The 18,813-nt window shown below is 39.1% G+C and overlaps 1 protein-coding gene across 1 annotated transcript in view; it reads left to right on the top strand.

Annotated features, from left to right (window-relative positions):
- MXI1 (MAX interactor 1, dimerization protein) overlaps positions 1–18,813 on the top strand; it is a 117,803-nt gene that overhangs the window by 58,031 nt on the left and 40,959 nt on the right. Inside the window, exon 5 of the mRNA XM_006161615.3 lies at positions 839–868. Coding sequence (XP_006161677.1) covers positions 839–868 — 30 coding nt within the window. The remainder of the gene's footprint in view (positions 1–838; positions 869–18,813) is intronic.

Here is an 18,813-nt window from a genome sequence, read left to right as displayed (position 1 = left end):
GCAAACTGCAGTCGACTACGTGGGAGTCCAGCGACATAGCCATTACGCTAACTGCTGGTTCCCGAAACAAACATTGTTTTAGGAATAAAAGTGAGGTAATGTAAGATCATCACGCAGCACGTTGTGTAGCAGACACTATGCTTCTTCAATATATGGTAAGGATCAGAATCAAAATGAAAAAGGTCACCCAAAGAAAATGACCATGGCTATTATTTTGAGTTGTATACTTTCAGTCTTATAAAACATACTTCTTGGTTTTATTAATATAACTTGTTTTCTTTATTTATATTAATATATTTTTCTTCCTCGTATAGCTTTTTCTTATGTTTCACACTAAAGGCAGGCGAGATTAAATTTGCCTGTGTCACTTAGCAGTAAGGCAAGCCTGTTTCAGTTTCTCTGCTGGACAGAATATTTTTGTGTGTGTTTACGAGTGGGTAGGTGGAGATCAAGGAAGACATAGAGGTACACACAACTTTTCTTTTTAAACAAAAATGACACTATGTCCGAATTAATATTTCTAACATAATGTCTGCACATCAACACTATGGGATGCTCCAGGAGAATCATGTAGTGGTATTAATTTTATTAAAATAATAATAAAACTCTAGTTTCAGAATATTTAGAAGTGGTAACTGGAAATACTCTCTGAATGAACAGTCCTAATAAACCTAGACTCTTTCCTCTTGATAAGTGAGATGGTATAAGCCTGACTATATATTACATAGGTAAATAAATTCACTGGATGTAGTGAAGCAGTTAACTAAACCAGTTCCACTTTCTGTGGCCTTAGCAACAAAATGTGGTTAATGTGACTTTTTCTTTTTTTTTCTTTTAGATCTACACACAATGAGCTGGAAAAGAATCGGTGAGTCACTTGATGAAATGCAGCTTTCACTTGTGTTTAGAAAGCAAACTCACCGTTTTCTCTGTTGCAAAGAATGTAACAGTGCACACGTAGTTGTAATTTTAGTTTTGAAATGTATAGCCTGTCGTGATTCAGTTATAGATGTATTTTCTTCAAAAAAAGAAATAGTAAGCCTATACTATATAGACTGGAAGAAGTAAGCACACTTTTAAGCTGAGTTGATTTTGAGTTTATGGTGTAGTTTTCTTTATTTCTGTTTCTGGGAACAAGTGAACTGTGATAGGCTCATGGCTCAAATACAGTCTTGCTAAAGAACAAGATTTCTGAAGAGTAGGTCATACACATGATAAATTAAAGGGCACTGACTTTTTCTTCCTTTGCTATTTATTCTTTTGTTTATTCATTTACTTGGAGATTTGTTAACTATTTATCAATCATGAATTATATGTGCAGGCAGGCAGAATGCTGTACATGGGAAATATAAGAATGTATAAGGTGGTTTCTGTTTTTAAGGAACTCACAGCTTTTGGGGGTAAGAGAGGTAATTAAAATACTGTATGATGTGGTAAGTATGGTAATAGGGAAGCAGAAGGTACAAGAGGGTACTGAGAGATCGTTTCGGAAGGTCACCTGATTCTGCCCTGAAAGGACTTTGGCAGTTTCTGCAGGGGATAGTACGTGAGCACTGTGTGCTGAGAAACTGCAAGAGTCAGTATGAGTATAAGATTATAGCACAAAGTTACCAGGCCAGATGTTGAAAAGGCTTATCAAGTATGTTGAAGAGCTGATCTTTTCCTGAGAGGAATAGGGGGTGGTTGAAAGATTTTAAGAAACGTTGTCATATGATTGTATTTGTATCTTGGAAAGATTACTTTGACCATAATTAGAGTTGGTTGTTGGGAGAAGGGACACTAGATGCTTGAAGACCCTTTTGAAGGCTATTGCAGTCATCCAGGTAAGAGATGATGGTAGCCATAGAGAAGTAGACAAAATAGGGACCAACGGATGGTGTAATGGTTACGTTGCTGGACTCCCACATAGTCGACCGTGGTTCGAACCCTGGACTCAGTGGCTTACACTCACAGCAGGCACATGTGTGTCCATGCCCAAAATCCCAAGAGGAGAATAGAGGAGAAAGGATTGCAGCATGGCCATCTCCCCTAAGAGAGGTGATTTCTCACTTCCTGTTGCTCTGTCTCTCTGGTGAGCACATGTGAACTATAGCAAACATCTCTCTTTTAAAAAATGAAGTAGACAAAATAGAGAATGGAGTAGAATCAATTAATGGTTAGTTGGCTATGGGTAGTTAAGTTTTAGATGGTATTACCATTTACAGAGAAAAAGGAATTTAGGAAAAGGATAAGTTTGGGAAAGAACTTGAGAATTTTAAAAGGAAAATATTCTCATTTTGGAATAGAGATTAGGTTAATGACCAATAAACTGGAATTATTTGTTCCAGCCGCTTTTGCACAGGCGAGATTTCATGAACTTCAACTTTTTGTCTGTTTTTTTAATAGAAGGGATCTTACCGATTGACCACGTCAACCGCCTCATTGCAGATGAGTTTAAAGGCCAAATCCTCCCGAAAAGGCTTAGCAGAGTTCTTCAGTTACCACTTCGTTCACACAATGCTTTAGTTTTACTTCCTGTCGTCAGAGTGATTAGTTAACATTGTCACGGTTTGTTAATATGTCTTTTCTGTCAAATAACTATGACTGCTTCAAAGGCCAGTTTCTACCGTCCGGGCCCAGCATCTGCTGCGTGTGTAGTGGATGATGGCTTTACTATTAAGCGAAGGGTGAAGCTGGAGCTCGAAGTTCACTCTAGTCAAAGACACTGTGCTGGTCAGTGGCGAGGCAGCTCAGGGCCTCCTGCCCTTTAAAGAATCTCTTTTTTGCCTTACATTACTGGTATGTTAAGGATCTGGGTGAATGAAAGGAAATATCTGACTAGGTTCAGTTAAACATAGCAAAAAAGACCAAGAAATGGCGGCTCTGCGGATCCTAAAAATAAAACCTGACATTGCACTTTACTTTAAATTAGCGTATTCGTCCCATGCGTGTTAAATACTGATAAACAGGCAGCTTTTATCGTTATTTCACCCATCTGGATGTGGTCCTTGGGAGACCCCCATTGGCAAGCAGGCAGAAACCTTTGCTTAACACTAAAGATACTCTTTTTAGTAATTATTTAGAACAGATATTTTTTCGTTTCGTTCGTTTTTTAAATTTGCCATGGGGCAAATATTCTCACCAGAGAGAAACAGAAAGAGAAAGTACCCTCTGTGAGGAATGACCACTCAGTAATCCCTTCTCCTTCTTTCTGGATTTTGGGCATGTGTTTCTCAAGCTACCAGATCCAGGACTCGGCTCACACAGTCAGCCATGTGGGATCTAGCCGCCCAGCCACCATGCCACCTAGCTGGCCCTGGAACAAGGGTTTGAACATCTTTTTTTTTTATTGTTACTTTCATCCATGGGATTCTTGTATTTTTGTTTTTGTTTTGTTTTGTTTTAGTTTTTGCCAGAGGGCATATGTACTGGCAGGAGAAAGATGAGAGAGTTGAGAAAGCAACCCCCCTGGGTGCATATCACAAACCCTTCTCTTCTATCCTTCCCTCGTTTTGGGATTTGGGGCATGAACACACACATACCCAGCATGTTTCTCAAGCGGCTGGGTCCAGGTCTTGAACCATGCAGTCCGCCAGGTGGGATCCAGCCACCCCAACCACCAAGCCAAGGGCTGGCCCAAGGTTTTTAAATCTCTGAGTAAATTTTATTTAATGCATCCTGCATATCATTTCTGAGTTACTGATAAGTTTTAAAAAATTAGAGGAGACGGTATGTATAGCACTTACAATAGTACCGTGATGTGCTCTATAAATTGTTTAACCTAGTGTCTGACTGTGGCACAAGTATAATGCATGGTTTTTATTATGGGCTATATGCGCCTTCCAGTGAAAGTCTTTTGTTCATATTTTATTTACTTAGATCTAACATTCGATGACTCTTTCCTACCCCACTTGCAACATGGTTCTCTCGTCTTCTCCTGACGGCCCTTGAGTGGTTAATAAACATTCTTTATTTATTTCCCAAACTATTTCTTTCTGTTACCCCCACACACACCCCCGCCCTGCCGCCTTCTCTTCCCTGAGGCTTCAGTGAAAGGTTATATAGAATTAATCTTTCCAAAATATACTTGTTTTTAAAGGGGATTGTATCAACATAAACAAAACTCTAGTAGCATGTGTCAGAGTCAGTGCCAAAGGAAAAAAAAATTAATAACCCACACCCTACTTTTGAAAAGTTACCATCTTGTAATCTTTCAAAACCCAAAAATATTGGTAGACACGAAAAGATTAATAGGGAGTGTGTGGAGAGCTGTTCTGACTGAATAACGAGAAAGTAGCACAGGAACATTAAAAAAATTTAAGCCTGGGGACCAGCAGATGGTATAAAGGTTACATCGCTGGACTCACATAGCTGACCGCGATTCAAGTCCTGGACCCAGGGGTTTAAAACTCACTCTGGGTGTGTGTGCATGTGTATCCAAAATCCCCAAGAGGAGAACAGAGGAGGGGGGATTGCGGCATGGCCAGCCCCTCTGGGGGGTGATTTCTCACTTTCTATCTCTCTCAGTCTCTCTGGCGAGCTCAAGAGCCCTATAGCAAAAATTTCTCTCTCTCAAAAAAAAAAAAAAATTAAGCCTGCATTGTCACTACAATTTTTAGGGTCCTTCCTAGTTTTATTTAACAGTCTTTTTTTAACCAAGGCATCACTTTTATTTAATGTGGGGAAAAAAAAGTTAACCTACCTTTGGCATCCTTCAACATAAATAGAATTTTGGGGACCAGCAGTTGGTGCAATGGCTATGTCACTGGACTCCCATGTGGTCAACCAGGGTTCGAGTCTTGGCCCCCATGGCTTAAACTCACGCTTAGCGCGTGTGCGTGCATTCCCAAGATCCTGAGAGGAGGAAAATGGAGGACAGATTGTGGCGTGGCCATACCCCCTTAGGGGGGTGATTTCTCGCTTTCTATCTCTCTTTCTCTCTGTCTTTCTGGTGAGCGCACATGCCCTATAGCAAAAACCTCTCAAAAAAAAAAAAAAGGTGGAATTTTGGCTTTACTTTGAATATGATCATATGTGAGGAAAGGAACTTACTATCAAAGGGGTTATTTCATTTTGTCTTTATACTGAAAAGACATGCCTGTAACAATTCGTATACTTGAAATTTTGTCGCTTTATGTATACCATATTCATGTCAGAAATTGTTTTATTCCCTTTTTAGCTCAGTTCTAAACTCTTGCTTTATAAAACTCTGAGTTGGTGCTTTTTACTGGGGCAAATGCAGTGAGAATTAGAGTAGGTGATATAAAATTGTTACCGAATGGCAGAGTAATTCTTGATAGCTATTTTAAACAAAGCCCTAAAATAATTGAAGTCCTGGGTCTGGCATTGAGGCAATAATAGCCAACCAGTGTTGAGGGTCATACTCTCAATCTCAGAGAGAAGCCTAATAATGGGGATTTGGGGCCGGCAGGCCCAGAGTATTTTGCTCTGAGCTACAATTATTCCTGAATGCCTATAGCTCATTAGGGAGCTTTAGATAATTTCAGTACTGGTGAAAAAAAAAATTCACATTCATTCTTGGATAGGTCCTGAGGGCAGATTTCTGCCTAAAAACCCTGTTTATTATTCTGATGGTCCACCTGGTTCAGAGCATTGGTACTAAATAACTCTGTTCTCCTAGACCTGCAGCAGGTCATGACAGGCCCAGGAGGTGGAGATGGAAGTGAGTAGAAGGGTGGCAGAATATAAATGTTCTGCATTCCTTAGGAACCTCTGCGAATCACCTCCTGGTAAACTTAATGAGTCTTCAAGATTGAAGAATTAAGAATTTACTTTGCCTGTTGGCTTATCTTATGAGTTGGGTCCTTTGCCAGAGAAGAAACGATTTAGTACAGATTTTAGATTGCTTCATTGCCTTTTCATTTTCTTAATTCAAATTACTGATGATGTTTTCAAAAGAATCAACAACTTTAACAGGACTTTAATGGTCAAGAACCTTAGTGCTGACTGCAGGAGAAGCCATTCAACCTTAATAGCTGTCATTCCATTGAAACAAAAGGCTTACCCTTATTACAACTTTGGCAAAGCTGTAAGGGTCAAATGAGGACACACTGGACTAATAATGCCTTTCTAGGCAGAGCAGAAGTGACTGAGCATTTGTGATGAAAGAGAAGGATGTCCAAAGAATGGTAATAGATATCCTCCATATAGGGACTATCACAAACCTCTGAGAGAAAGATGAAAATTTGCATTTATAGAGTCCTTACTATGTTCTACTGTTATGGAATACCATTATGTAATTCCTTAAGGTAAGAAGGCAGAAAATGTAGATCAAAATATCTTTGGGACCAGCAGTTAGCGTAATGGCTATGTTGCTGGACTCCCATGTAGTCAACCGCAGTTCGAGTCCTGGACCTGGTGGCTTAAACTCACACTGGGTGCGTGTGCGTGCATGCCCAAGATCCCAACAGGACAATGAAAGAGAAGGGTTTGCGGCGTGGCCATCCCCCATGGGGAGTGATTTCTTGCTTTCTGTCTCTCTGTCTTTCTGGCGAGCGCACGCACCCTATAGCAAAACCCTCTCCAAAAAAAAAAAAAAAGGAAAAAGAAAAAAAAATCTTTGAAAACTGGTCATTTTGGGCATTATACCTATAGTCTGGAACAAGACAAATATGAACACAGGACAGTCCTGGTCATGATCCTAATCCTATCATAAATATGGTACTATGTTTGACAACAGTTGCTCTCTTCAATAATGATTAATAAACACCGTGGTTGGGGGAACCAGCAGTTAGCATAATGGCTATGTCGCTGGATTCCCATGTAGTCAACCGCGGTTCGCATCCCAGACCTGGTGGCTTAGAACTCACGCCAGGCGCGTGTGCGTGCGTGCATGCCCAAGATCCCGAGAGGAGAATGGAGGAGAAGGGATTGCGGCGTGACCATCCGCCCTGGGGGGGTGATTTCTCGCTTTCTGTCTCTATGTCTCTCTCTGTCTGTCTGGCGAGTGCATGTGCCCTATAGCCGAAAACCTCTCAAAAAATAAATAAAATAAAATAAACACCGTGGTTGGTATTGTGATAGATAAAATTAAGTATAAGATACTGACTTGTCCTGTTCTGGGTTAAGGTCATTATAGTTTGATATTACAGGTTTCGTCTTTCAATATTATAATCTAGTTAAGGTTGAAACCCATTAGTGTGGTCTGTGTAATCATTTTAGTGAGACATTTTGAAAAAGAAAATGAAGGAACTCGTAGACGGCGTAAAGGTTACATCACTGGACTCCCACACAGCTGACTGCAGTTTGAGTCCTGGACTCAGCAGTTTAAAACTCAGGCCAAGTGCATGTGCATGCATGCCCAAAATCCCCAGAGGAGTATGGAGAACGGATTGCAACATGGCCATTTCCTCTAAGGGGTGATTTCTCGCTTTCTGTCTGTCCCTTCAGCAAGTGCATGTGCCCTGTAGCAAAAATTTCTCTTAAAAAAAAAAAAAAAAGAGTGAGAGAAAAGAAAAGAAATAGAAAATGCCAAAATTTGCCTGAGATGGATATCGAACTTGAGCTGTGAAATATTGGTTTCCTTGACTAAAAATGAAGATTTTCTACTGAGACTTCTTCCTCCAGATTCATTTCTAGTGGATAGGGCTACCTCTGTTGCCTCTCCATTTCTCTCTGTCTCTCTCTGTCTCTCTGTGTCTCCTTATGTATCCCTGTAACTTTTCTTTCTTTTTTTTTTAAAGTAAAGTATTCTCTGAGTTCTTAAGCCTCTCCTTTATTGTGCTAATTGGTGCCTTTCCCCATTCCATCTAGGAAAGGCACGCCCCCAGGCCCATCCTGAGATGGATACTGAACTTGAACTGTGAAATATTGGCTTTACACTGCACACACGTGCGCTGCGTGGTCTTCATTTTTTGCTTTTTAAAATTAAAATCTAAAGATTTTTAATCATTAAAAAATTTTTTCTCCTTTTTTTACTTTATTTTTTCTTCTACTTTCCTCTTCTCTACTTCTTTTCCTTTTTTCTTTATCTTTATTCATTGGCTAGCTCAGCCTCTACACACTAACCGTCTAGACAGGTCCAGGTGAACAGGATCCAAACATCCGAATACAATTAGGGTCAGAATATTTCCACTGAATCTGAAGTACAAAGAGTGAAAACGGAATGGAAGAGAGATTGCAGATCACCTCCTCTTGCATGCCTCTGAACACTCAGATTGAACTTCAAGAATTAGGAAGAAACACATCATCCATCAGATGAGTAGAAATCACTGCAGGGTCCCGAGAAATATGGAAAAGCAAGAAAATACCTCTCCTCCAAGGGAAAAGAATAACTCATCTTCATCTACAGACAGTTCAATGAAACTCATGGAAATGTCTGGTAAAGAATTTAGAATAGTCATAGTGACAGAGCTAACAGAGATAGAAGAGAAGAGAGACATTGAATTGCAGAAGAGGCAGGAGAAAGGAGCTTGACGAGTTCCAGGAGGTGAGGAAATTCTTGCAAGATCTAAAAGCGGAAATACACACTATAAAAAAGAATCAAATGGACCTGTTAGAGATGAAGGCTATAATACAGGAAGTAAAAAGCCTCCCTTGGAAGTATTAAAAACAGACTAATCATACAGAAAATCGAATCTCAGCTATAGAAGGTAGAATTGCTGGCCTAGAAAAATCCACCTTGAAGACTGAGAAAATTGCCCCCGAAAATGAGAATAATATACGAGAAATACTAGCTACCATCAAATGTCCAAACGTCGAGATAATTGGTATCCCAGAAGGTGAAGAGACTCATAAGTCACTGATAATCTATTCCATGAAATCCTGCAAGAAAACGTTCCAAACCTAGAGAGGCATTCAAAGATCCTGTCCCAAGAAATACAAAGGACCTCAAGTAGAATCAACCCAAGAAGATCCTATCCAAGACACGTTATAGCCAGATTGACCAAAACCACAGACAAAGATAAGACACTAAGACTGGGAAGAGAGAAACGGGAAGTTATCTACAAAGGGTATCCCATCAGGCTAACAGTGGAGCTCTCATCAGAAACAATATGAGTGAGGAAAGAATGAGAAAATATATTCAAAGTGTTAAGATAAAAGCAGTTTCAACCAAGAATGCTGTACCTGGCAAAATTATCATTCATATAGGAAGAAAAGACAAGAACATTCTCAGATAAACAAAACCTGAAAGAATTTACCAACACCAGACCAGATCTCCAAGAAGTTCTGAAGGAAGTACTACACCAGGAAAATTAAATACGGACACACAGAAATAAGAGTTCAAAAACCAAGAAAATGGCCAACTTAATGGTAGGGACAAGTCTGGAGTTGAATATTATATTCCAGAATTTAATTGGGAAGATCAGACCACAACAGAAGTAGATTAAGTACACAAGACTAAACTGGTGAAATAGAATTTCATGGCTTTTGACTAAAACATTGCTGATTTTCTTCTAGGCTTTGTTTTCCAGTTTTAAGGATTTTTGTCCTGTCTTGAGCTACCAATAGGTTCATGTACCTACAATTTGAACAGAATCCTAACCTGTTTCCTGGCTTTAAGTTTTAGGCAAAGTTCCTTAGTATTTCTTTAATTCATTAAAGCTAAAACTGCTTTTCTTGAAATATATTTTTAAAATATATTAATAATTAAATATATTAAAAATATATTTAAAAATACCTAGTTAATGACTGTAGTAAGCTACATAGTATCAGCTAGGTGCTACTTTATAGTCTATTCATTCTACTCAGAGTTTCATGCCTAAAGTCAGATGTATATTCACAGATATGTATATAGCAGCTGAACTTGCTATTGAAAGTAGTTAGATTTTTTTAAGAAATTTTGTGAATCAATAAAATGTGGGGGGAAAAAAGGAATGGAAAACAACTGTAGACACCTGAGATAGTGTGGGATGAAAGTGGGAAATGGCAGAGGGTGAGAAGTAGGGGGATATATATATGTGGAAATGGAAGATTATTGACGGTAACATGTATGATTAAGCCACTATGCAGTATATTCTGGATGGGAAATAATTTTGTATGCTGCGACAATGCTTAGGGAATGAATTTAAATTAATTAATATAAAAATAAGATTAAATTAAAAAAAAAGAAAATGCCAAACTTCATTGCATGAAATAAATTAAAATGCTAACAAAGTGTGAAATTTGGTCTATCCTGGTGGAACAATACGTAGCAAACAGAACTGCAGTACTGGAAGCCACATGGCTGACTGAGGTTCAGGTCTTCAGGCTGGACTGCAAACAGGTTGATTAATGTATGTATACCCAAGATCCTGACAAGCTGCAGGGCTATAGGAAAGGGATGGTAGCGTGACAGTGTTCTAGTGAGGATGTTTCTCTCTCTCATGAGCATGTATGTGCTCTCTGTGAATAAATTAAATAAAACTTAAGAAAAAAGAATTGTGAATTTTATATATTTGATGAAAACATTATGGGTAATAATAATAATAAACTGCTGCCCCAGATAACCAAGGAGAATGTATGCTGACTGAGCTGCAAAGAAAAGATAGAATTTGAATGTAAGAAAAGAATATAGAAATGGGTCACTGTAATAGAGCTATGGAAGCAGGGAGGTAGCATCAAAAACTGTGTCCAGGAAGGCGTGAGTACACCAACTAGAATGGAATAGCAGAGGAGTAGTGAGAGATGAGACCAGAAGGTGGTTTGGGATTAGATTGTAGAATGTTGACTATCAAAGAATTTAGGTTTTGTTTTGATGTAATGTAATGTCTCTGAGGGTTTTGAAGCAAATAAATAGGTATGACCAAAACATTAAAAAAGAAAAAAAAAAAAAAGGTATACTCCTAGCTACAAAAACAGGGAGACCAGTTTGGATGCTTTTGAAGTAAGCAGTCCATGTAGAAGGATATAAGAGCTAGCACTCAGGTGATAAAATTGGGGCCAGAAATGAAGAGAGAGGACTAAGAAATACTATGAAGAAAGCATTTTCTATTAACTGCTAACTACTCTTGCTATTTCTATTTCATTCCTCAACATGGTAGCATGAGTGATCTTCTCCAAGGATACAGAGCGAGTCATGTCATTTCTCTGTTTGCAGCCCTCCACTGGTGTCCCATTGCAGTTAGGTAAAGTCTGGGGCCTACAAAGTCTCACCACTTTATCCCCCGGGTCCTATGTGTTAGCTGCCCCTGCTGGCTTTCTTTTTTCTCAACTACAACATTGCCATCTTAAAGTTTTTGTACTTGCCGTTCCTTCTGCTTGGAACGCTCTTGTTCTCCTTCAGTATTTTTTAGTTCTCAGCTCTCAGCTCATCTCCTTAGAGAACAATAATCACCCTCCCCACCCAGTAACTCTACCACATTGCCATTCATGTCACTTTAACATTTATATCTGCATAAATTATTTATTTGCTTGTGTTATTTGACATCTTTTACTAAAATGTAAGTCTTGAGAAGGCAGGGACTGTGTCTTATGTACTCTTAGCACATAGCAGTCATTTAATAAATATTCATTGAATGAAAGAATGACATTTGAGATTGAGTAGATTTGTAATTAGAGGCATATGTTATTAAATTGTAGTGCCTTAGTTGAAAAGTATCTAAGTATATAAAATACTGAAGAACTCAACAGACGTGGTCCAATAAAATAATTTCATAGCAGGGAGATGGAAAACTTAGTGAATTCTTATCATGTAAATAACTTATAAATGGGGACATCTTGCAGGATGTTTCCCACGAAGAACTTTATTTTGCTTATAAAAAGAGAATCAGTAACTTTTTGTGGAATCTTATTTACTCTTTTAGTTCATTAAGATATCATACGATATCTAAGTCAAGGACAGATAATTTTGTAAAGGGAAACAGTTTACCTAATGGAGTTTATGTTCCACTTATGAGATATTTATTCCTTTCTCCATTCCATGACTTGAAAATAATAAGCGTTTTTAAAAAGAAAAGGTTTACACACACACACACACCACACACACACACACACACACACACACACACATGGAGGATAGAATCCTATAAACAATTTCAAGTGTTTTTTTTTTTTTGCATTAGGATTTTTGATGTATTAGGTTTATCCCATTCATTTGGGCATGATAATGACTAGAACATCTTTTTCTAGATCATTTATCATGTACATGTCCCTGTCTACCATTTCCCTATTAACAAAATGAATTTTTTGGCAGAGTGATTGTTTCGGTCTGCCTTGTCTTAAAAACAAACATAGGAGTAAATCTTTGTGGCCTGGGGTTAGGAATAGTTTCTTCGTGCATCCTCTCACCATTTAGGATTCCTTGGCAGGAAGACTATGTCATAACTGGTTTTAGCTGCATATTTGTGTGCTCGAATGGCATTTGTTTAAAAGGAAATGCACTTTTATACACAGCGTGCACATTCTAGGAAAATTCTGTGTAGGTTTGGCAGAACATTCATTAAAACTCTTACTTCTACTAATAGTACAGTGATGTACTGCATAGTGATGTTTCAGTCAACAATAGACTACATAATATGGAATGATGATGACTGCTAAGGTTATAATAGGCCATACCACATAGCCTACGTATGTATTTAGGTCTGTGTAAGGCCATTGGTAGGATATTCGCACAACAATGAAGTCGTTTAATGACACATTTCTCCTAATGTATCTCTGCTGTTAAGCAATGCATGACCATACTTAAAGGAAACATGCTGGCATTACAGACAAGTTATTAAGTTAGGGAAACCAAGCCTTTGTTGTAGGTTTGAAATTAATTTATAACTGCAACTGGATTAACATGCTACAGTTTTAGGGAACAGCAGTTAGCATAATGGCAGTGTTGCTAGACTTCCATGTAGCCGACCGCAGTTTGAATCCTGGACCCGGTGGCTTAAACTCATGCTGGGCGTGTGTGTGTGTGTGTGTGTGTGTGTGTGTGTGTGTGCCCAAGATCCTGAGAGGAGAATGGAGGAGAAGGGATTTTGGTGTGGCCATGCCCCCGGGGGATGATGTCTTGCTTTCTGTCTCTCTGTCTCTCTCTGTCTTTCTGGTGAGCACACGCACCCTGTAGCAAAAATCTCTCCAAAACAAAACAAAACAAAGCAAAGCAAAACAAAAGCATGTATTATGAAAATACCTTATAATAATTTCCTCAACCTGATAAACAGCATTTATGAAAAACCACAGCTAATATATGTAGTGGTAGAAGACTGAATGTTTTCTTCCTAAAATCGAGAATAAGACAAAGATGTCAGCTGTCATGGCTTACCCTGAATTGTTATTGAGGTTCTATCCAGGGCTATTAGGCAAGAAAAAGAAATAAAAAGGCATCAAAATCAGAAAGGAAGAGATAACATCATTTCTATTTAAAGGTTATAAACTTATGTAGAGGAAAAAAAATCTACTAGCTCATAAACACATTCAGCAAAATTGCAGGGTACAAAATTAACATATAAAACCCAGCTGTGGTTCTATATACAGCAACAAACAATCCAAAAATGAATTTAAGAAAACAATTTTATTTACAGTACTGTCCAAAAGAATGAAGTACTTAGGAATAAAACAAGAAAATGAAGGATTTTTACACTGACAGCTACAAACCACATTTGAAAGAAATGAAAGAAGACTTAAATAAATGGAGAGAAAGCCCCTGGACATGAGCTAGAAAACGTAATAGTGTTAACATGGCACTGCACTCTGAATTGATCCACAGGTTAAACACAAGCCTTATCAAAGTTCCTGCCTTCTTTTTTGCAGTAATTGACAAGCTGACTTAATGCTCCTATGGAAATACAAGCCAAAATAATCTTGAGAAGAAGAATAAGGTTGGAGGACTTGTACTTTCTGATTTCAAAACGTAAAAAGCTATAGTAATCAAAATAGTATGGTACTGGCCTAAGAGTAGATTTATAGATCAGTAGAATAAAATTGAGAGCCTAGAAATTTATGGTCGAGGGACCAGCAGTTGGCGTAATGGCTATGTCGCTGGACTCCCATGTAGTTGATCATGGTTCGAGTCCCAGACCCAGTGGCTTAAACTCACGCTGGGCGCGTGTCCATTCGTGTGTGCCCAAGATCTCAAGAGGAGAATGGAGGAGAAGGGTTGTGGCGTGGCCATCCCCCCTGGGCGGTGATTTCTTGCTTTCTGTCTCTCTGTCTCTCTCTGTCTTTCTGGCGAGTGCTCGTGCTGTATAGCAAAAACCTCTCAAAAAAAAAAAAAAGAGAAATAAACTTAGGGTTGATATCTTTTTTTTTTTCCTTTAAGTTTTGCTATAAGGCACAAGTGCTTTCCAGAGAGACAACAGAGAGAGAAGGAAAGTGAGAAATCACCCCCAGGGGGAATCATCACGCCACAACTGCTTATTTTCTCAGGACTTTGGCCACGTATGCACATACGCCCAGTGTGTGATTTTCATGCCACTGGATCCAGGTCTTGAACCACAAAGTTGGCCATGTGGGATCTGGCCACTTTAATCTCCACACCGCCTCCTGGTCCCTATGGTCAATATCTTTTTAACAAATAGTACTGACACAATTGGATGTCTATATACAAAATAATGCAGTTGGATTGCTACCTCACACCATACACAAAAGTTAATTCAAAATATATCATAGACCTGAATTTAAGGGCTAAAACTATAACATTCTTAGACAAAAACAAGAGAGAATCTTTGTGAACTTGGGTTAGGCAATAATTTCTTACACGTAATACTAAAAGCACAACTAACAAAAGAAAAAGATATATTAGACTTTATCAAGATTAGGATTATCTGGGGACCAGCAGATGGAATAATGGTTATGTCGCTGGACTCCCATGTAGTTGACTGCGGTTTGAGTCCCAAACCCAGTGGCTTAAACTCACACTGGGCACGTGTGCATGAATGCCCAAAATCCTAAGAGGAGAATGGAGGAGAAGGGATTGTGGCATGGCTATCTTCCCTGAAGGGTGTTTTCTTACTTTCTGTCTCCCTGTGTCTCTCTGTCTCTCTAGTGAGCACATACAGCCTGTAGCAAAAAAATCTCAAAAAAAAAAAAAGATTAAGAACATCTGTGCTTCAAAAGACACCACAGAGAAAGTAAAAGGACAACTTTCAGAATAGAATAAAATATTTTCAAAATATATCTGATAAGAGGAAGTATCTAGAATATATAAAGGATACTTGCAGCTAAATAAATAAAAACACAATCCAATATAAAAATGGGCAGTTAACTTTTTCCTCACCGTGACAGAGTGTACACACACATGACAGAGAGGGAGAGAAGCACCCTCTGCAGGGCTTGGGCGTACTCTGATCCCCTTTCTCCAGTTTTCCATCCTGCCAAGATCTTGGGCATGCAGGCACATGCTGCCATGTTTTCAGACTGACTGGCCGAGGACTTGAACTTGGTCAGGATGTGGCTTCAGCTCCACAGTTAAGAAAGTTACCAAATGCACCATACAGGTTGGGCCAGACAAATAATTTGAATAGAGATTTCTGTAAAGAAGATCTACAAATGGCATGTGGAAAGATGTTCAGCAGCAGGAAAATGTAAATCACAACTATGAGATTCCATTTCACACCGACTAAAATGGCTGACTAGTATTGCTCACCAACTTTGTGGTCATCCAGTAATCGTACCAGTTACTACTGATGGAGAGAAAGGTCCTGAAAAACCCACTGACCTTGGATTTTGGCAAGTTAAAAAAACTGCTGCCATTATTGGCTGATGACACTGCACAAATAACACTACACTTTTTAAGACATGTAATTAACCACATAAAGTGTCCAATATATTAATGTAGTGCCAATACCTAATGTGATACAGATCTTTGTTAATGGGGAAAGACTGGCACTCTACATAGTATATAAAAGGTATATTTTCAAAGGTTTTTAAGAATTTATAATTAACAATGAAATTTAACAAATTTAAGACAGATATTGAAAGAACATAGTAGTTTTACCAATTTCACTTAAGGTAATAGAATATAACTTGATCGTATCTGTTATGCCTCAATCAACAACAAAAAGTTAAAACATAGTTATGGAGGGAAGGAGAAATAGTGACCAGGAAGTACCTACTATTTTTTTTTTTTTGAGAGAGAGAGATTTTTGCTACAGGGCTTGTGTGCTCACCAGAGAGAGAGACAGAGACAGAAAGTGAGACATCGTTCTCCATGGGGGATAGCCACACTGAAATCCCTTCTCCTCTAGTCACCTGTCAGGATTTGGGGCACACATGCACGCACACCCTGTGTGAGTTTTAAGTCACCAGATCCAGAACTCAAACCATGGTAGACTACATGGGAGTCCAGTGACATAACCATTATGCCATCTGCTGGTCCCAGTAGCTACTAATTTAATTTTATGACTAGACATAGAAAAACGATGGTTACTTCTTTTTAATCTAACAGTGTAAAACTGAACGTCTTTTTAAAATTTTTATTTTTTATCCCCAGGGCATGTGTGCTTGTCCCAGAGAGAAAAGCACCTGAGTGGACCATGGTCACACTGTTATCTCTTTTTTCTGTTTCCCCACCCCATCAGGATTTGGGGTTGCATGCATATGTTTTTCAAGCCAGTGGGGCCAAGACTTGAACTGCAGTTGCCCATGTGGGATCTGGCTCCTTACACATAGCGCTTAACTACTGTGTCCTGGGGCTAGCCCATGAACACTTTTTTTTTAAGTCATGGTCTCATTATGTCAGAGCCATGTCACAATCCTGCTTCATCCTCCTGAGTTCCGGAAGCTATAGATGTCAGCCACTGTGCCTGGCTTTTAAGTGAGCTGGAATCGAATCTAGGTCTTCCCTATGGCCTCAGTCTGCCAAGAATGGCTAGCCACACTTCTTTTTCATGTAAAAGTCCTGAAGAAGGTCATTATAATCATTATAATACTTTTTTAGATAGGGAGAGTTCAGTTACAGTACTCAGAGAAAGTAATTGTAGAACACTAGAAAGGTAACTATGTCTTGGGAAGTAGGGGAGCACTCACATAATGGAGTTTTCTGCTAAAGGCAGAGATCAGGTAAATACGTAATTTAACATTATCAAACAGCGCGACAAGGCTCAGCCACAGTGTTGCTTCCGTGGTTCGCCACTCTGTGATGCTGTGATGGGGCTTTGGTTCCCGGGTCAACCTGTACACACCAGGCACATGCGGATGGGAAGGCTGGGGGCAAGATCATGGCGTAAAACCCTAGTTAGAGTGCCTGTCTTTCTCTCTCTCATGAAAGAAAAAAAGAAAATTTAAAACAATATGACGAATAGCATCATCATTTGCCAGAGACATACTGGATTGTTGGGTAAGTCCTGATGCATTTTCGCATAGCAAAAAAGTACATCAGGACTTTCCCAGCGACCTAATATAATTGATGTATTAATTTTTGTATGCAAGTAAATGAGTATTTCCACTATCTTTATAAGGGTAATAATGCTGAAAACTGTAGACCTAATAAAAATGGCTACCAGTACGTGGGCACTTGCTAGAATTGAATGTTATATAAGATACAGGTGAAGAGACCAGCAGTTAGCGTAATGGCTATGCCGCTGGACTCCCACGTAGTCAACCGCGGTTCGCGTCCTGGACCCAGTGGCTTAAAAACTCACGCCAGGCGCGTGTGCGTGCGTGCCCAAGATCCCGAGAGAAGAATGGAGGAGAAGGGATTGCGGTGTGGCCATCCCCCCTCTGGGGGGTGATTTTTCACTTTCTGCCTCTCTGTCTCTCTCTGTCTGGTGAGCGCATGCGCCCTATAGCAAAAACCTCTCCAAAAAAAAAAAAAAAGATACAGGTGAAGTAATGGTTGGGTTTTGAAGATAAATTTATGGTTGAGGAAGTGTAGTCGGTATAAAATTACACATCTAAAATGCAGCCGATGCAATGAAGTCATTGCAGTTGTGTCTAAATTCGATTCACAATTTCTATATTGACCTTTGTCAGAAATAGCTCATTAAGGCTACGCTTTCTGCTCCCTGACCTAGGCTGCATATACTGCAAGGTGACAGGGGCTAACAGAGATGAGGACAGTGTTTTCGAAACCACGTGTTCTCAGTACTTCAGCCCTTCAGTTCCTAAAGTTTAAGTCAGCTCCACAACTGATGCATGGGAAGAGGTACGATCCCTAGATCTTAAAAATCACCTAGAAATGGTATGACCTGAGACTCAGCTTCTAAAATTACGTCTAGAAGTAAACAGAAAATGAAGTCAGACCTTGAATAATTGATGAGTATTAGAACAAAGGTGTTGGTAGCATTTCATCCAAGTGATTGCAGTGTCTCTCTTAGTGAAGTTGTAATTTAAGAAAACACTTCCTCTCAAACTGTGGATTTAAAAAAGGACAGTAATAGATTTCCCTGAGGTATTTTAGATGACGCAGTATACAAAAGTTTCTTTCATTTGCAGCAGGAACGTGTTTAATCCATAAAACTGAATATACCTTTAGTGCTGGTGCTTATAATAATTGAGTAGCAGAATTCTGAAGTTTAACACAGTATGCCATTTTGGCAAATTCTCTTGCAGCACGTCATAAAGGAATTGGTGCAAAGACCTCTTTTATTATTAGGTTGTTGGGAAAGTCATGACGTACTTTCCTATATTTTTCTATCCAAAATTACATCATGACTTCCCCGACGGCCCAATAATATCTTCTTCACTTAAAGAGATTTCTATTCTGGTACAGTTTTTAACAGCTAACGCATGCCAAGAGGTATATCAGTAAGAACTCTTGTCTTTTTTTAGATGAAAGGTTTACTTAGTATCTTGCATTTGTCTTTTAAAAATGAAAAGATTCAGGGGACCAGCCAATGGCATGATGGTTAAAGCAACTGGATCCCACTTGGCCGACAGCACAGTTGAGTTCTATGCCGCTAGACTCCCATGTAGTCGACCGCGGTTCGTGTCCCGGACCGGTGGCTTAAAACTCATGCCGGGAGC

This window comes from Tupaia chinensis, unplaced genomic scaffold, assembly GCF_000334495.1.
Source record: "Tupaia chinensis unplaced genomic scaffold, TupChi_1.0 Scaffold138666_1, whole genome shotgun sequence".
NCBI lineage: Eukaryota > Metazoa > Chordata > Mammalia > Scandentia > Tupaiidae > Tupaia > Tupaia belangeri.
This window is presented reverse-complemented; position numbering and strand designations above follow the sequence as displayed.